General features: G+C 32.7%; 3 protein-coding genes across 5 annotated transcripts; 2 read left to right on the top strand and 1 right to left on the bottom strand.

Annotated features, from left to right (window-relative positions):
* Positions 1-3,478: 3,478 nt before the first annotated feature.
* LOC105776985 (CASP-like protein 2B1) lies at positions 3,479-5,819 on the top strand. Its single transcript, XM_012599991.2, has 3 exons — positions 3,479-3,855; positions 3,964-4,096; positions 5,393-5,819. Exons 1-3 carry the CDS (start codon positions 3,632-3,634, stop codon positions 5,642-5,644), a joined length of 609 nt encoding a protein of 202 aa, XP_012455445.1. The 5' UTR covers positions 3,479-3,631; the 3' UTR covers positions 5,645-5,819.
* Positions 5,820-6,096: 277 nt separating this feature from the next.
* LOC105776983 (uncharacterized) lies at positions 6,097-8,869 on the bottom strand. Of its 2 annotated transcripts, none has more exons than XR_001128157.2 (5): positions 8,186-8,869; positions 7,631-7,849; positions 7,215-7,295; positions 6,629-6,725; positions 6,097-6,521 (listed from the first exon to the last, which is right to left on the bottom strand). XR_001128157.2 is itself a non-coding variant. In XM_012599984.2 (5 exons), the coding sequence occupies exons 1-5, from the start codon at positions 8,714-8,716 to the stop codon at positions 6,447-6,449; spliced, it is 1,011 nt and encodes a 336-aa protein (XP_012455438.1). In that variant the 5' UTR covers positions 8,717-8,859; the 3' UTR covers positions 6,097-6,446. The 2 variants fall into 2 exon arrangements, 1 of the variants encoding a protein (XP_012455438.1); XM_012599984.2 differs by having other exon boundaries at positions 6,629-6,733; positions 8,186-8,859.
* Positions 8,870-10,669: 1,800 nt separating this feature from the next.
* On the top strand, positions 10,670-16,435 carry LOC105776112 (uncharacterized). 2 transcript variants are annotated; one of them, XM_012598602.2, is made up of 11 exons: positions 10,670-11,387; positions 11,552-11,620; positions 11,788-11,856; positions 11,996-12,064; positions 12,178-12,246; positions 13,056-13,358; positions 13,659-14,179; positions 14,800-14,985; positions 15,331-15,518; positions 15,769-15,832; positions 15,924-16,435. In XM_012598602.2, the coding sequence occupies exons 1-11, from the start codon at positions 10,742-10,744 to the stop codon at positions 15,960-15,962; spliced, it is 2,223 nt and encodes a 740-aa protein (XP_012454056.1). In that variant the 5' UTR covers positions 10,670-10,741; the 3' UTR covers positions 15,963-16,435. The 2 variants fall into 2 exon arrangements, with proteins under 2 accessions (XP_012454056.1, XP_012454054.1); XM_012598600.2 differs by having other exon boundaries at positions 10,671-11,387; positions 13,056-13,415.
* Positions 16,436-19,102: the final 2,667 nt, after the last annotated feature.

Raw genomic sequence — 19,102 nt, 5'->3', positions numbered from 1 at the left:
TAGAAAACGAATTTAAATTTTTGCCCAAATCTAATCTAGATAAAAATATTAAAATTTAAATCCAACTTGGTCCGCCTATTATATTTATATAAAAATAAATTTAAAAAATACACTAAAAACATTAAAATAAACATTTTCCAACCAATTGAAAATAAAATTTTAAAAAGTCTTTATTATTAAATAACACTAAAATAGGTACAACTTAGCAAATAAATACTTCTAAAATAGTAGTGGAATTAACAATAAAATAAGAGTTATACAATATTCAAATAATAACAACAAAATAATAGTAATATAATAGCAAATTTATAGCAAAACAATGTGAAAATAGTGACAAAACAACAACAATTTTTTTCTTTTTACAAATTCGGTTGAGTTCAAATTAAAAAAAAACTTACTTGAAACCCGACCTATTTTCTAAACGGATCTTATTTTTAATTCAAACCTATTTTTCAAATCTATTTTTCGGCCCGATCCATGATTAGATCTACACTTAATAACTTTATACAGCTTACAAAAAGATAAGAAACGTTTTTATGATCTATCACATTCGAAAAACGTTTAATCTAATTTTTTTAAATTAACTTTAACAATATTCTAAACCAGTACTCGTCACCTTATAAATATTCGCCCATCACTAGGAAGGAAAGGATTTTGCAAAAAAAAATTGTCCGGTTAAGGTCTAGTTTAAGAATACTTCTTAAAAGAATTTTTGAAAAAAAAATATTATTTAAGGAGAATTTAAAATTTTCAGGTCCTGAAAAATTGTTTTTGAACTTATATTTAGCTTGTAATAAGTACTTTTTCTTTCGAGAAAATAATTTATCTAATAATGTTTTATCCCAAAATTACTTCTTAAAAACAAACTAAACACACCCGAACTTTCTTAAAACTTTTACGTCTAACCATTTTTATATATTCCACAATGTAAATCATTCTTATTTTAATTATTTATCGTATGATGTGAAGCGCTATTACAAATTACCCTCAAACTTTGTTATCTTTACAATTATATTAAGCAAAATAGTTAAATTTTATTTATTAATTAATTTCGAAGTATTAAGAAAATGTTATATCTTCAAAAGAATTCACATCATATTAACATCATCATAGCATGTGGAGAAACAAGAAACAAAAACCAACCACCCAAAGGACCCTACCACAATCACCAAATGCCACTTTCATCATTTTATCTGCTTTTTTGCTTTTGCTTTCAAACAAAATAAGGGATGAATTTAAATTAATTTATTATAAAAGTGTATAATTTAAATCCATTTAATCCAAATATTAATTAGCTTTAAATTTGAAATAGCAGATTGAATCTTAGCTCGATTGGTATAAACATTATTGTCAGTGCAAGAGAACATGAATTTGAGCATGCTAAAGCGTATTATTTTCTTATTTATGAGTTAAGAGGAGTTATGGGTAGTTCCAGGCAAAGGCATAGTTAAAGGGCTAGTAGGGATCTCGGCCTCTTTTAAAATTTTTAAAATTTTAAATTAGTAAAGATAAAATTACACTTTAACCCTCTCTAAAAATGATAAAAATTTAATTTGACTTATTCAATAAATTTCCATTTTTATTATTACAAAAATTATAGTTTAAAAGAGAAAGAAAAAAGGTTCATTTATTTTAAGCCACTCCCTTTGATTTACCTCTCTCTGACCCTTCTTGGAACAACAAAACGGTTGCCGCTTCCCCTTGCCTTAAAATAATGCACGACTCGACCTGTTTCGAATCTCCATTAAAAACATTTCAATCTTATCAAATTAAATTAATTATTAGCATTAACTTTTATCGTAAGAGTTTAACTGCTTTAATCAATTAAAAAATTTATATTTTAATTTTATGGTTATAATTTACCAAATAAATGTTTATTTCTATTTTTATTTTTTATTTTTTTCTTCTTATGAAGTTGCAACTTAGACCACACGCAATGCCATACATCTACAGCAAAGCTCCACCATAGACCTTCCATGGGTCGGGCGGCCCGGCCTGGCCCTGCCCGATGGCCCGTCCGAAAGATGGGAGGGTTCGGGTAAAAATATAGGCCCGAAATATGGGTTTGGGTAAAAAAAAATGAGGCCCGTTTGAAAAATGGGCCGGGTCGGGCTCAACTTTTTTGACCCGAGCCCGGCCCGAATATAATAAATATATATTTTTATTTTTATTTTTTAATTTTAAAATACTTTAAAATATATTTTTTTATTTTTTTATTTTTAAAATATTTTTTTTGTGTTTATTAAAAAACGGGCCGGGCTCGGGCTTATTATTTTTTCCCGGGCCTGGGCAAAATTTTAGGCCCATATTTTGGGCTGGCCGAATTTTTTTTTGGGCCCGGCCCATGGACAGGTCTACTCCACCACCAACCGTTTCAAAAACCGCATTCAAAGAATATGTATATAAGGCTTAATATAATATTTGGTACATAAATTTTACATTTTTTTCTAATCTGGTACTTAAACTTTTTTATTCGATTTGGTACTTGAATTTAACTCTTTTTCCTAATTTGGTACCTAATTTTTTTGTGTTCGATTTGGTACTTGCCAAACGTTTTACAAATTACTCTAATATACTAACAATGTTATTTTTCTATGAGATAGTAAAATAATCAATGTATGGCGAAATATAACAGTATGATATTTTTTATAATTTATATGTTCAATTACTTTTAATGTTATTAATTTAATTAATTATTATACTAAATTGGACCAAAAAAGTTTAGATATCAAATTAAGAAAAATTATCGAGTTCAAATATTAAATTGAGCTAAAAAAGTTTAAATATCAAATTAAGAAAAATATACATTCCCTTTTCTTTACATTAAAATAGCATTTTAGAATCTTATTAACATATTTTAGTCGATAACATTATTAATTGCTACTATTGAAATGACGACATGAAATTATTTTTAAATATTTTATATTTATTGTTAGTTAAATAACCCTAACCATAAGATAGAGAAATTAAAATTAATTCAAATTGAGGCGTTTAGACATTTTTGAAAAATATATTGAAAAATTATAGTTACTTGAATCCAATCTAATTTTATGTTATAAAACAAATATCTTATATTAAAAATAAAGAAAATAATTCAAAATTTTTATATAAAATATATTTAAAATAAATATATGTAACTTGAAATTTTAATTTTTTAAAATTATTAGAATTATCGAATAATGTTTAAAAGCCATAAAATAATTCTCATTTTATCAAAATAAGTCATCTCAAAACCCAAAATTAACATAAAAGAAAAAACCCGAAGATAACCTTATTATCATAGACGGTTTAAATAATCTATTTAGACGAACTAATAAAAAAAAAACGAAAATGGCAAATCAAAATTGAGATACTGAATCTCAAGTTTTGATATAATAAAGGGATTAAAACCAAAATTAGGCCATTCCAAATAAAATTGATTCGATATGATATAATATTAAAGGGCCACTTACCCTTCACTTCAGTCTAGCTTTTGGCGCACGCCTATTTAACCAGTGGTGAGTGGTGGTTGCCTGGTTGGTTAAGTCATTCATACCATCCGGGGTGTGTGTACGTTGCTTTGTGCTTCAAATTATTTCTTTCTGGGTCCGTGTTTCATTGCTTCCTTTTCCTTTTTTTCTTCTCAAAAACTATGAATTATTTGGGTGTTGGTATTAGTCCTGGGAATGTCCCCGTATACCATGGCACTAATCCGATGGTAATTGAAAGAAGAGTGAGGATTGCAGAGTTGCTCTTAAGGTGTTTGATATGCGTCCTCAGTGTACTCACAGCCTTTCTAGTGGGAACCGATAGCCAGGTCAAAGAAATCTTTTCGATTCAGAAGAAAGCTCGGTTTACAGACATGAAAGCTCTTGTGTAAGATTCTTTAGCCCTCCCTTGATTGACCCATTATTCCCTCTTTTCTTTTCTTTTTTTACTTTGTTTTATATATTTTTCTGGGTTTTCTTGATCAAATTTTTATAGGTTTTTGGTCGTAGCCAATGGGGTAGCTGCTGCCTATTCCTTAGTACAAGTGGTTCGTTGTGTGGTGAGTATGGTGAAGGGAAGTGTGCTTGTCAATAAGCCTTTGGCTTGGACCATTTTCAGTGGAGATCAGGTACCATATTTCTACTTCTACTTGGCATGCATTTGCTGCCTCTTTTGGTTCTATTAAAAGTATAATACATTTAAGCACTCAAATACATGATATTTTACGCTAATAACAATGTCGATGTTGGCATTGATTTGTTTAATAATACTAAATTCATCTAGTCTTATAATACAGCTAACTCTCTCAGGTATAGTCGTATAAGTTTCTGGTTTACAATTATTTGTCTCCAAAATTGTATCATGGGGTTTGTGGCTGTTTTGCAAAGCATGTTTGGTTGATTGGGGAAAAAATGAAAAAAGAAAAAGAGGCTATTTTAAGAGCAATGGCCAATTTAGGTGAGATAAGTTCTAAGGGTTTAATATAATTCATACATCAATTGCTAGTGTCACACTAATATCTTTAAAAAAACTAATGATTTATTCAATATTTTTACTAAAAAATGTCTTGAACTCTTTTTAAAAAATTTGAAAGTAAAATTTAATTAAAATAATAATAAATGTCAAATTTATATAAAAATAAAAACGAGCTAAATTTTCGTTATGCTTAAAAAGAAATATATGATGTTTTATCACATCATTCACTATATATTTAATAAATAGAATGAAGTGAAGATTATATTTTTTGATAACAAAAAAAATCAAATTTTTATATTAAAAAAAACACTATTGCCAGGCTTTACACTTGCATTTAATGTTCATTGGCGTGGATGGTTGGGATGGTACTTTAGGGACTCATTTAGTGGTTTGTACAAGTTTCAAATCCCCTCTGAGGGGAAGAAAAATGGTGGGTGTCATAAATGTTGTTGCATGGAATTACTTCTCATTCCTGATAAGCATAGAGTGCAGGTAATTTGGTCATCTCATATTCCTCCACGTAGTAAATAAAGCTGGTATGTTATTATTATTTTTCACTTCTTTGTAGGCCAACACGTGTGATTTTAGTGCACCACATGAAATTTATAAATTTCATGTTTATTTATTATATATCTAAAAATGAAATATTGCACCGGTCAAATAATAGTGCATATCAAAAGTCGGTTATGAAATTTATTGGTTCATAGCCAGTAACTGATGAACAGGATTTATTTTAACCACTACAAGATCGCTTTAATCATTATAATCAACTTGTACGGTAGCTATTAATTATATCGGTAGATGTTCAAGTTTGGTTCGTACTAATTTTTTGATTTAATCCATTTAAAATCATTCTTTAGACTACTAATCAGTTCAACCGCTATGGTATCGTGCGAAGTGAGAATGTAATGATCAATTAACATAGATATTATGAATATCTACAATGCAGGCAATGGCATACTTGAATGTGGCCGCCGTGGGAGCCGCGGCACAGTCAGCAGTGTTTGCGAAGCTGGGGCAAACGGAACTTCAATGGATGAAGATATGCAACCTGTATGGCAAGTTTTGTAACCAAGTTGGGGAAGGAATATCAATGGCAGTGTTAGCTAGTGTGTGCATGGTACTCCAATCTGGTATCTCTGCTTTCACTCTATTTCGCTTATGTGGTGTCAACAAAGCCAAAGGCAACTCCGGGTGGTAGAATTTCAGCTAGTTTCACAGGCTCAGTCCAAAGGGTTGTCTAATCTTATATCATATATATATATAGTAAAATATGCAATGTAAGCTCGTTGAAACACATGTAAGAGGACTCATCATCTATGTATTTAGTAATTATTAACTTGATGAATTTAATTAATGCATATTCAGCAAGCAAAGGATTCAGTTCTTGAGGCTAATCATAAAAAACATTACATACAATTTGGACACCATTTGGTTAAAGAAATGGGGAAGTCAGTTAACTATTCTTTTTATGGAACTATCTTGAAACAATAGCAATTCAATTTCAAATAAAAATTTCATTTATAAAACTATAGTTTTAAAGTTATAAAAATATAGAGTTTAGTAAAATATAAATGATACTTTTTAAACCGTTGACTATATTTTAATTTGGTCACTATAATCAAAGCTACTTTCAAGTATGTCCACATCCCATTTTCTGGGGTCAAAATGCCTTGTGCTATAAATATTGAAACGAAAGTTACTAGTACTACATTATTGTCATCAAATTACTTGCAGGAGTAGCCCACCACAACCACAAAGTAATAAATATAAACCCTTAATTATTAATGCACTTAAAGCATTAATTCCATTTAACACCTGGAGCTAACAAGAATGATACATACCAAGCAATTGAGAAAGGCTTATGATGGTATTTGCTTGCAGTATGATCCTTTGATTTCATTTGATCTGCGACTGATTCAAGGCATTGAGCTTCCATTATTGGAATCCCTGCAACGATCTGAACTTTTCGATACCTTCTTGCTACGAGAACTAAATCCGAGCTAATTGAATGCTTGCCATTTTTCGTCAGACAAGGTTTCATTATGCGACGAGTCGTATCGAATCTCGTCAAATTCCTGCAAGATGTTCACTAATTACTCAGTGTCATGTGAAGGGGGGGACCAAGGTAGCTAATTTAATGGAGATTAACATCGACTTTAATAATTTTAGGACAGTCATTTACCTTGGGTTTTGACTTGGCATAATAAGGTGTTAAACAGGGATTTAAATCTTCGAGGAACAAGTCATCTGGACTTCCAGGAGTTGTTGGGTTTCCAGAACTGAATTCCTGACATGCTTACGATGTTATTACCTTTATCGGTAGAAGCATTGGGTCAAATCAAAACTAGAGCGGAAAAGGAAGTAATCTATACCTATGTCCAAGTAATAATATTAGTTATTACTTATTACTGTATATATATTCACAAGTATCATAAAATAAAATCTTTTAAATTGTATTTTATTCATATTTAGAGATTGAATAAATTGATTTATGTTTAATTAAAAGTGAACTGATTTTTTATTAAATTTTATTTGTTTTACGGTTAAAAATTGATCACATATTGTTTAATTATTCCGTTAATCACCTAATTTTTATCAATAGAATTGGTTAAATTTTTTAATAAAAAAAATTTAATTTACTCTTTCATCTAATATATAAAAATTAATTTAACAAATTTTAAAATTCAATTTGACACCAAGTACAGAATCCTCGTAGTACTTTTACCTATATGTAATATTTTGATAGAAAATAGCATATAAAATCTTACCAAAGAATCAAAAAGCTCATCTCCATCATCGCTGCCATGCTGCTGGTTACATGCTTTGGAAGAATACTTTTCTGCCTTCACCTGTTTCAAGCATATCTTAACAATTGGAACCCTTATAATGGTTTTTAATTAAGACTTTGAAAGACGTTCCTTCTGTGCTACTGACTCATAGATATGGCTTGATAAATTATCATATCACACGTGAAGCATGTTAAGCTATAGCAAATAATACCAAATTCATTACATGCTCTTTCATAGAGGAGTATTAAGACTTCTATTTGAGGAAAGTAGCAGAAATGTATCCAATTGAAACTAAGTTAAAAATAGGCACAAAATCAGATTATATCATTAGTTTTAAACATTAATTTACACTACGTAATTTAATATTGAATGCTTTGTGTGGAACTGTGGATTACCTGAGCAAGATCCTGGGCAAGGCATTGAAGTTGTCCTGTAAGAGAAGTGACCTGTCTTTGGAGAGTAGGTATTAGTTGTTTGGCTTGCGCCAGCTCCGAACCTTGCTTTTCAACTAGGTCTTGAAGTCGACAATTCATGGCATCTGGAAACAATATTGCATTCTTCAAGGATTTAATCTCTTCTCTCTGTTTCAAGCACAAATCTTTCAGCTTCTCCACCTGCAAAATACAATCTATATTAACATCTATAGCATTCATAAACAATTACACTTTCCCAAGATTAATTTAATCTGCTATATTTTTTTCCATTTCTTAGTGATAGCTAAATTAACACAAAATCATAAATATTTAACAATGAAATGGCTAACACAATGTTTCCAGAGACGTGAATGGATCCGGTACGAACAAAATACATTTAAGATTATACAAATACATAATTCTAAATAAATAAATTCTGAAAACAATTTATCAATGAGATCATTAGTTATGCTGAATTGAATCGCTAGCATTCAACAATCACGATCATGGCAACCAATTCAAAAATCAATGGCTCACCTCTCTGTTCTTGCCTTGAAGCAGAAGCTTGAACTCGGAAACCTCCATCTCGAGCTCTTTGTTGGCATTCAATAGCTCCCTCTCACTTCTTAAAACCATGGCCAATGTCCTCGTATTCCCCTTCACCTCCGTCAAGCCTTTTACCTCCTTTTTGTTATCCTTAGCGGAAGATCCTTTACCGAACAGCTTCCTCTGCAACGCCGTGAAAGCAGTGCCTTTCCTCGCCGTCTTCTTGAGACCCTCAGCTACCACATCCGATGGAATCATCAGCTGTCCCGTTGTTTTATTTGCCAATTTCTTGTCCATAAACTTCTTCACCATGGTTGTGAAGTGAAGATCCGCCGCCTGGTTCCTGCTGCGGCTGCTTTGGGCTGCATCCAATGGCTTCGATTTCACAATCGCTCGAGAGGAAGAAGACGATTTTGGCCTCCGCGAAGAAGCAGAGCTGTTAAGGTCTACAGATGACGAGGGATCGGAGAAGTGAGAGGAAGTGGAGGAGCGTGAATCGTACGATCTGTAGCGCGTCGCCATTTACGGAAGCAAGAAAAGTCGAGAAATTGTGTTGATTTTAATTTTAAGGTTTTATAATGGACTTCGCTCCGTGAGGTTGCCAAAGGTTATATCAAAAGCTTGTGTCGTTTGAATGCTTGAAGATGGAAGAAAAGCGATGATGAATTGGGATAATTTTGCATTTAGTCCCTTCGCTATAATAAAATTTAGAACTTAATTTGTCTTTGTTGATGAGGTCATAAATTGGTAGTTGGAGTTGTAAAGGAGGAAAGTAGAGGTTTTAGACAGAAGGGAGGCAATGGGTAATGGTCCCTCTTCTCGCACTCAATTTTTTATGTATTGACTATTATTTGTTTCGAGGTGTTACGCGTTAGATTGGTATTGACAGGTTAGAGATAAGTGTCCTGATATTATAGACTTACATAAAGTAACGTTATGACGTGCTTTGAGTAATCTAAAACAGGGTATGATAGTTAAGACCCAATATAATGATTAATGAATAGGTCCATCTGTCAGATAAGTTGTTAGCTGAGGAAACCTTCACAAATAGTATCAAGTGAAGATTATGCATGATTGTTTGAAACGTGATCACTCGAAAATTTTAATGAGGTGTAACACACCATTAACATTGTTATTAATTAACAATAATAATGCTAACAACTTAAAAGGAACAACGAACAAAGTTATAATTTTTAATCTACAAATAACATTAAGTAAGTGACATGTCGTTGTAAATCTAAGTAAAGTGACATTATAATGTGTCTCAAGTCATGTTAGATTAGGCACAGTGACTAAATCTAAAATGATGGTTATTGAGTGAATTCGACTATTAAATAAGTTGCTAGTGGAAGAGATCTCCACAAAAAATTCTAGTAAAAAATATGCATGATTATTCGAGACATTACCGTTTGGTGAATTAATAATTTAAAAGCAAGCAAATAACATTCAGGATTAGTTTGGCAATACTTTAAAAAGAGCTTTTAAAAAGTGATGTGAAAAAATACTTTTGAAAGGTACTTTTGAAAAGTTTAGTTAAAAATTTGAGTGTTTAGCATTAATCTTAAAAATTGTATTTGAGAAATAAAATTTTCATTTTAGACATGTTATTATCAAGTAACAAATATACATTTAAATAATATTTAAATTAGTTAATATTATTATATTTTAGTAAAAATATAAAAAATATTATAACTTGTTGTTAATATTTTAATATATGAAATATAAATTTTAAATATTTTTAAGCAATAAATATTAATTATTTATAAAATTTAATTAGAATATATAAACTATATTTTAAATATTTAAATATAACCATTAAATATTTGTAATTAGTATTTTTAAAAATATATTTTTATTTTTAATTAATAATTTTAACACATTTGTAATTGAGTACAAAAAAAAGAAAGTATTATATTATTGAAGGGGTGAAAAAGTAATTAAGCACAAAGTGCTTTTGGGGAAGAAAAGTTAAAAATTTTAGCTTATACTTTTCAGAAGTGCTTTTGAAAAACACTTCTAAAAATTTTAAAATTTCAGCCAAAAGCAACTTGTTTAGCACAGTTTTTCTTTCAACAATATTTTTGGAGCAGTAGTGCTTTTTTTAAGCATTGTAGAACAGGCCCTCAATAAATATAGACGTTAAATTAAGTAAAATAAAAATAAAAAATTTAATTTTATCATAATAAAGGGACTAAAAGTAAAATTAGACCAAAAAGAATTTAAAATTTGAATTTAATGATGGCATTGGCAAGGCACGCGGTGGCTGTGTGCCTAAAAGCTAAATTCAAATTTGGATTTTTGGCTTCCATTAAAAATTTTCTTTTGGCGTGAAAAAGCGCGGGAGGATTACTTTTTTGAATCGTAAACAGGCCTGGGCTCTTCACTGAAGGGCTAGTCTTTTCATGAAAGCCGAGCCCTAGGTAAATCAATCAAAACCTAGCCTGGCAAGCTCTAATTTTATATTTTATTGAAATGAAAATTTGTTCAATAGTTTAATAGTTTAAGGAATTGGGTTGAGTTCTAGAAAGTGGAAAAAGAAAAGTTGAAATGGGCGATTCATTTCCCCTTTTCAACGATCGTGATCCTGCTGTGTTATCAACTCTTAAGCGGTACCTCTCTCAGCCAAACAACAACGACGAAGACAATGGCGACGGCTATGCTACCTTTTGTTTTCATTACAAAGGCGCTATTCTTCGCTCGATTGAACAACGGACAGGGAATTCCACTGTCACGGACGCAGTTCTCGATTCGTTAATTTTAATTGAAAATCTCGACCGCCGACGGGGTGTTCTCCCTTCCGAATCCATGAAGGCAGCCTTTTGTGCCGTCGCCGTACACTGTACGGTCAGTTGTTTGCCGGTCTCATGGGACAACTACTTCGATGCTTTTCAGAGGATTTGGGGATTACGGATTAAGAGCTTAGAGGAGTCAGGTAAGTCGGACCTTATTTCTTCCGAGTTAGTCCAATGGGGAACGGTAATCGAAGCGGGCTTATGGGATTTAGAGACCTCTCAGAGGTTGTCGAGTGTCAATACACGCGGTAAAGCGCTGCTACGTATCAAAGGTTATTTGGAGGAGGCCTTCCGTTCTATGAGTCCTGCCTTGAGTCGGTTGGCTTCCGCTTCCACTACGGAGCCTACAGTGGATCATGCTGCCTCTGCGAATCCTCATCCTAGCACTGACGAAGGAAACAGTAGGCGACACTCCTTTTCTTTTTCCATTTTATTGCAAGTAAAAATATTAATTTTGTTTTGTGGAGATTATGCTATGTGTAGTTAATTTGCTGTACAATATGTTGGTGTAAGAATGTATCTAGAGTAAACCTAATTCATTTCTTTTGTATAAATTTTGTCCCAGTGGATAATGTTGTATCAGCTTCTGCTCAAGTCCCCTCGAGTCCTCATCCTTGCATTGACGAAAGGAACAGTATGCTTCTCTTCTTCTTCTTTTCGTCATTTTATTTTAAGTCTTAATTTTGTTTTCTGAAGATTATGTTATGGTATGTATGATTCATTTGAAGCATGGTTTGCTGGTTTAAGAATGCATGTAGAATGATTTCAACTCAATTATCTGTGTAATGTTGCCTCCCACAGTGGATAATGTTGTCTATGCTTCTGCTCAAGTCCCTTCGAGTCCTCATCCTTGTTCTGATGAAGGGAAAAGTATGCTTCTCTTTTCTTCTTTCATTTTATTCAATCTTAATTTGCCATGTGTAATTTATTTGCAATACTATATGTTGGCATAATAATGTGTGTAGATTGAATCTAACTCAATTCTCTTTGTAAATTTTGCCTCTCACAGTGGGTAATGTTGTCTCTGCTTCTGCTGAAGCCTCCCCAAGCCCTCACCCTTGCGCTGACAAAGGGAATGGTAGGCTTCCCTTCTCTTCTTTCTATTTTTCCATTTTATTCCTAGCATAAGTCATAACTTTGTTTTCATGAGATTAATCTAACTCAATTCTCTTTAAAAAATTTGTCTCGCAGTGGATAATGTTATCTCTTCTTCTGCTCAAGTCCCCTCAAGTCCTCATCCTTGCACTAACAAAAAGAAGAGTTAGCTTCTCTTCCCTTCGCTTCTTCTTCCTTTTTTTTTTTCATTTTATTCCACGTAGAAGTCATAGTTTTGTTTTCATGATATTTACTATGCTGTGTGTGATTCATTTGTGGTATGATATGGTTGTTTATGAATGTATGTAGAGTGAATATAGTTAAATTGTTTGTGTAAGTTTTGCTTTCATGTGGTTACGTGTAACCTGTTAACTTTAGTTATGGCAATCTTAGTCTTTATTTGTTCTAGTTGCCTTTGTTGGTTCTAAGTGAATTTGTGGAGGATATATAGGTTTCGTTGTTCCTGCAAGTGACATAGAGAACCTGTTAATGTTGCTGGCTTGGAGGAGGGTCGGCTTGCAGCAATTATGGCACCCTATCCACTTAGTTGCTGCAAATTGTGCTCAAGTTAAGGACCACTGCATTGCTAGCCAGATCAACTAATTCCATCTCCGAAGCCTTAGAAGTGGGTGAGAGGGTTTCCTCTGGCATTGCAGCTAAACTTGTGGAATACTCCAATAAAGACAGGGATGATCCTACTACTAATGATTATACTGAGAAAAGAAAATGAAGACTTCTCTTCCAATTATTGCTTTTCTCTAGTAGAAGTGTCAATCTTGTTTTCTTGAGATAATATATTGCTATGTACAATTAATTTTCTATACAAAAACTTTTATACCGTTGGTTTAAGGATGTAGTGTGAATGATCGTCTCATGTGTTTGTGTACATTTTGCCTCATATTGTTATATGTGCCCAGTTAACTTTAGTTGCGGTAACTTGGTTGTTGTTTGATCTAATTACCTTGGTTCTGCAGAGATTCGAAGGGCAAGTTTCCAAGCTAGACATAAGCCTCGTCCTCGCTGCAAGCAACCTAGAGGTGTTGTCATTACTGACATGGAGGAGGACCAGCCTCTTTGTACCAAAAATGGCACCCCATCATCTTTTGAAGTTAATGGATGCTTGCAAGTTGCAAGTAAAACCAGGTCTGCTGCATTGCTAGATGGAGTAACTGATTCCCCCTCCGAAGCCTTAGAAGTGCTTGAATCGGTTGCCTTAGTCATGGCTGGTAAAAATTTCCACCCTAAAGGGAGTGTGGAAGACTCCAACAAGGACAAGGGTGATCCTACCACATCTTTTTATCCAACTACTCATCATTGCACCGAAAAAGGAAAACGTAGACTTCTTCATTTTCATTTTTCTCTACTAAATGTATTAATTTTGTTTTCCAAAGATTATCTAATGCTTTGAATGATTAAATTTCTGTACAAAAGCTTTTATTCTTTGGCTTAAGAGTGGACGAATTGTCTCAATTCTGTGTACATTTTGCCTCATATTGATATACTTAGTTTACTTGTGGTAATCTTGGTCATCCTGGTCCATTATATTTTCTAACTAAGCTGGTTGATTGATTCTGCAGAGATTCTGATGGTTAATTCTCAAACAAGTGGTAACCCTAATTCTTCCCATAGGCATTGTGAGGGACCTGCTGCCACTGCTGATATAGAGGGGTACCGGACTTTATCAACTCCTGATATTGACAAATTGCGAGACGCACTGACGTCAAGTATTGCTGATTTGACAGCTACTGTTGCTGATCCCCTCCCTAAAGCCTTAGAAGTTGCTGCGACATTAGTATCTTTCATGGAAGCAGCTAAAAGTTTAAGTACTGATGGTGCTGAAGGGGATGTAAGGAAGGAAAAGGGTGTTCCTGCAGCACCTATGAATTGTAATTTTGAACAGGCTCAAGCTGAGAGGAGGGCACCTGACAAGGCCATCAGAGAAGACCAGGACAAGATGGCCAGGAGTGTTCCTGCTTCGTCTGTTGGTCATAGTGTAGAACCCTCTCAAGCTAAGGAGGGGAATGAAACTTTCAGTAGACCCAAGAAAGTGCCGAAGCGCAACTTAATGAAGAGGAATGATGCTGCTCACACTCATGAGGTGTGTATTCGGATGTGCACATTTTTACATTTAGTATCATTACTGGACTGTTGGTTTCTTTCTTTACACTGCATACTTATCCTTTTACCATGAATTTTAAGGCTTATCCTTTCATTACACTGCATGCTTTAACTTGTAATTGTAATCTCCTCCTAATCTTTCTCCTTCGTACACTTAATTGTTACAACCATTGTAAGTCCTGCCTGACTTGGCCATATTTTTATGAAAGTTTGGGATGAGCTTTGGAGCTGTCCGTGGGCTGAGGCCTGGTTTCACAACAATTGAGCCCAGACCCGTTTTCATCCGGCCTGGCCTGCCCAAAAATCCCATTTCACTATTCAAAAAATAATAAAATATTAAAAATTGTATTTGTAATTGATATTTTATATACCTTAATTATGAAATTTAAGTTTTTAAAAATATTTTTTCTTATTTGAATTGAATTTGGGCTGGCACGAGATGTGAAAATCTTTGTACAAGCCTGGCCCTAGCTGGGCTGGGCCAGATGGGTACCCGGCCCTTGGACGGGTCTAATGAGCTTTTTTGGTCATTTGATTTTGTATTTCTTTACTTATATCAAGCTAAATCCCTATTTGTTCGTTCATTCCTATTTTGCTAAGAGGAGGGCGCCTTATGAGGGCATTAGAGAAGACTACAACAAGGTGGACGGGAGTGTTCCTGCACCATCTGTCAATCATACTGCGGAACCTTCTCATTCTAAGGAGGGGAATGAAGCTGTCATTCGACCCAAGAAAGTTCGTAAGCGCAGCATAATGGAAAGGAATGACACTGCTCACGCTTCTGAGGTGTGTATTCAGATGTGTTACATTTAGTATCATTACCAAACAGTAAAAAAAACTAGCCTTGACGTTTTTTTGTGAAATCTGGGAATTTCTTTTACCGTGTATCTTTTAGGCTTTTTCCTTCGTTACACTGCATGCTTTAATTGTAATACCCTGCTCTTTCGTATACTTAATTGTTATAACTATTTAAGACCTGCCTGGCTTGGTATTGCTTTGTGAAATCTTGGGATGACTATTTCTGGTCATTTGATTTTGTATTTCTTTACTTGCATTCATTAAGTTAAATTCCCATTTGTTTATTCAACCCTGTTATGTTTTGTCTATCTTATGCGTTGATTATCGTTGTAGTGGGAGGATTCAATTGATGGCTCTGATGGAGGGACAAGTGGTTGTTCGAACAGGTGTACTTTACCAAGCCCTAAAACGAATCATGTGTCTCCACTGAAGGAAAGTGAACCCCAAAAGCAGAAAAACAGAAGAAAAACTAACTGGTGGACGCATGAGGAAGAACAGGCATTGATCAAGGGCTATCGAGAGTAAGTGAATAACTGAGTATCGTAAGGGAAAACTTTCATAATGAAAGAATTTTTTATGTTTCAGTTTTTTCAACTTACATCGGAGAGGTTCTGCATTCAATTTTCTGTGTATACTGCTGTTAGCATGTTAGATCTACTTTAGGTTCTTTCTATAATAGTAGTTAATACTTGTTTACCAAATATGAGATTAAAGATATTTCTGGTAGTTCATAACCCTTGATTCCTTACTATAATTGTTTTCCTAATGAAGGTATGGAACCCAATGGAAACTCATTCTCGAATCCTACCGGGACATATTGAAAAAGAGAACTCAGGTAAGTATGGGACAAGTATACAGCCTCAACTTTTTTTTTTAATGAAATATTTTTCCTTTTTTATATGTATAACATCTAATTATTTATTCAGGTTGATCTCAAAGACAAATGGAGAAACTTGAGCAAATGATATGGTTCTTATCATAGGTTGTATGTTCCTTTTTGGTCTTATAACAAGTGCACATGCTTACCACTGGCGCTAGACTTAGCTAAACTTGTGAAATGGCCTTATTTTGTGAAGTGAAAGAGGGTATAGTTATGACTTTTGAGCAGTGGTTTTTTTGAAAAGTGTATAGCAAATAGGAATAGGATACCGTATATAATGACATCCAGTTCCTATATCTACTGAAGTTGCTTTAGCTTTTGTAGTGTTGCAATGGGATGGGGAATACTACTGGTGAATGATTGTAATGGTAATGTCTATAGTGATGGCTTCCTGTTCCTGTATCTACTGAGGTAGCTTAACTTTAGCTTTTTGTAGTATAGTAAAAGGGAATGGGGATACTGCTGGTGATGATGATGGAAATGCAATATTTTGTTGGAAGAAAATTCTAAATATATAATGATGGGGTTCCACTTTTGTGCGTGCCTTCTTGTTGTTGATGTTGATGTATGTATGTATCTTTCAACTTAAGAATTTAATTTGGTGAAGCCGATGAAATTGAGAAAGTGGTCCCAAATTTGTTGATGGAAATAGATTCCTAAATTCTAATAAAGTAATAATGAAAAATTGACAAGTGTTACCCTGTTTGTTGGTCAGTTACTGAAAGGAAATATTATGGGATAGCAGTGGGTTGGTTTGATTAGTTTAATTTCAAAAGGTTAAATTTAAGTTTGAATTTTAGTCTGTATTTTTACTTTTTAAGAATTTACTGTTATTTTAAAACACCGAATGTTGATATTATTAAATTTGTTTTGTTAAATATAAGTTATTAAGTTTTTATTTTATTTTAAAATGTTGCTTGAAATATTAATTATTTTAAAATTTGATTAAATCATTTATTGAGCGATTTAAGTGTTAATTGACTTAGTTGAATTTGTTTAGCGTTAGTCTTAAAAAATAGTTAAATTAGTGATTTGATTATGAGAACTTACCAGTGAATAGCATGAATGACACTAAGGCTAACGCTTATGATAGTAGTGGTTGATAGGATCTCTGCCCCATTAGGGAATTGAGACCTTAAACACATCCCATAAGAATGTGGTCTAAAGTTTGGGTATGAATTTGATTCCTATAATCTAACAGGATAGGATTGACAAGTGTCACCCTGCTCTATTAGGGAACTGAGACCTTGAGCACATGCACATCCCCTTAAAATTCTTTCATCGACCTTCCAGACCCTATTTTAAGCTAAATACCAACTGTCGTTTTCCCCAAAAATCAAATCATCCTAAACATCAGTAGCCTTTTATGTCATTTACGGCAAACCGAAACAGGTGACCACCGACCATGCATTCCTTTTAATTTATTGTATAGGGATAGTGACAATTTTAGTCCCTGACTGTTTTATTTTTGTCACTTAGGTCCTAAACTTTTTATCATTTTGACATTCGAACTTTATATTTTAGTTAACTGCTTTTCATTTGACAAAAAAAGTGGTCGAATTGATAAATTTTTAATGATAATGAAAGTGGCAGTTTGCGTGTCCCCTAAAAAATTGTTCACGTTTACAATGAAGTACATATAGATTATTACGTATGTTATTAAATTTTTAATAATTCAGTTTGTTTTTTTATAAAAAATAAATTCATTAAAATGTTAGGTTAAGGTGATAAAAAATAAAAATATATATATATATATAAGATATTAATGCAGGTACTTTTATAAAACTATTAAGTCACTGATTCGTTAATTTAATTAAGCTAATGCCTTGTTTGAAGGTTATACGCACTACGCACTCTTTATTTATTTAACTTTCGTTTTTGTTTTTTGCTCATGCACCGACAAAAACCATATGCTCCTGCTAATTGTTGCTTAATTTTTAATTATATATGATGACGATGAATTAGTTGATAGCTTAGTTGGTGTTTGCTGAAAATAAAAACCCAAATTAAAAATGGTTGTTTATGTATGCTATCGTCATGGAGAGAATAGTATGATGTATTGTGCTAATCAGTCGAAATTTTCAACCGACACATGCATGCAACTAAAAATAATTTTTCTTCAAATGCTATAATTGCTTGCCTTGAATTTTACTTTTCATACATATGTGGTGGGGTGTGAAATTGAAATCAAGGTATTCAATTTAGAATAAATTCCACCCAACATCACTATTATATTAATATGTTTACATGTTCATCATTTAATTTTAAATTTTATAAAATATTTTGTTCCTCAAAAGGCAATAGTGACATATAGACATTTATATGTCAAAACCAACTATTAGTACATAGCCAATTCCATATTCGTTTCTATAACTTACATTGGATATAAGAATCCAACTTCTTTTATTAATCAAAATAAATAAATAAAAATCGGTATAATTGTGGTTTAATCTTATTCTTAATAAAAATGAACGCTCAAATAAGTTTAAATGATTTAACTCTTAATCAACATGTACTTACATCTTTACGTAGTGAGATCCTTAATTATTATATGATGTTCTTATCGCATTTTTACACCAACAAATTCAAATATGTAATCAGAAAATTGCTGAACCTGCTCAAACCGGAATTGATTAAATAAACGGTGTCGATTTAAGACCATTTTTGTATTATTTTTAAGAAGTACTTTTGGGACAAAAGTATTCCTAATTTTTTGAGAAAAAAATATTTATCCCAAACAAAAAATTGACCCAAAAATGTTTATTTCTAAATTGAAAATTTTAACTTCTCTCCAAAAACATTGCTAAAATAAGTAAAATTCTCTCCTTTATATATACTAACTCGACGTCCTCCAAGCACCAAGAACAATGGCTTTTCACACTTTCACAATGTAAATCGCAACCATTTAAGTAGGTCTCCGCATTCTTATAGTGCAAAATTATTGTACTAAACAGTTCTCAATTGCGTTATAACAATATATATATATAAAAATAAAAAATTATTATTTTTCAAATAAATAAATTTAACTCAACTTAATCAAATTCAAATCAAACTCGATTTCTATCTCAATAATTAAAGTTTGGAGCGTATTAAGATTTGAAACCATGGGAGGAAATTAAGAGTGTCTACGTTAGCTAGGTTGTCTAGTAGCTGAAAAATTAGCAAAGGATAAGCGTTAGACTGGTAATTTTGACGCCATCGTCTGCCTGTTTGGGGACCGGATAA

This window comes from Gossypium raimondii, chromosome 10 (assembly GCF_025698545.1).
Source record: "Gossypium raimondii isolate GPD5lz chromosome 10, ASM2569854v1, whole genome shotgun sequence".
Classification (NCBI taxonomy): domain Eukaryota; kingdom Viridiplantae; phylum Streptophyta; class Magnoliopsida; order Malvales; family Malvaceae; genus Gossypium; species Gossypium raimondii.
This window is presented reverse-complemented; position numbering and strand designations above follow the sequence as displayed.

Bases quoted from the DNA above. Each gene is read 5' to 3' on its own strand.
- LOC105776112 (XM_012598600.2), top strand. From the start codon at position 10,742: ATGGGCGATTCATTTCCCCTTTTCAACGATCGTGATCCTGCTGTGTTA. The intron at 13,416-13,658 runs GTAGACTTCTTC...TTGATTCTGCAG, and splicing joins TTGCACCGAAAAAGGAAAAC to AGATTCTGATGGTTAATTCT. The intron at 15,833-15,923 runs GTAAGTATGGGA...TTATTTATTCAG, and splicing joins TATTGAAAAAGAGAACTCAG to GTTGATCTCAAAGACAAATG.
- LOC105776983 (XM_012599984.2), bottom strand. From the start codon at position 8,716: ATGGCGACGCGCTACAGATCGTACGATTCACGCTCCTCCACTTCCTCT. The intron at 7,850-8,185 runs GTGAGCCATTGA...TGTATTTTGCAG, and splicing joins TTCAAGGCAAGAACAGAGAG to GTGGAGAAGCTGAAAGATTT. The intron at 7,296-7,630 runs GTAATCCACAGT...TGCTTGAAACAG, and splicing joins TTGCCCAGGATCTTGCTCAG to GTGAAGGCAGAAAAGTATTC.
- LOC105776985 (XM_012599991.2), top strand. From the start codon at position 3,632: ATGAATTATTTGGGTGTTGGTATTAGTCCTGGGAATGTCCCCGTATAC. The intron at 3,856-3,963 runs GTAAGATTCTTT...AAATTTTTATAG, and splicing joins ACAGACATGAAAGCTCTTGT to GTTTTTGGTCGTAGCCAATG. The intron at 4,097-5,392 runs GTACCATATTTC...TCTACAATGCAG, and splicing joins CCATTTTCAGTGGAGATCAG to GCAATGGCATACTTGAATGT.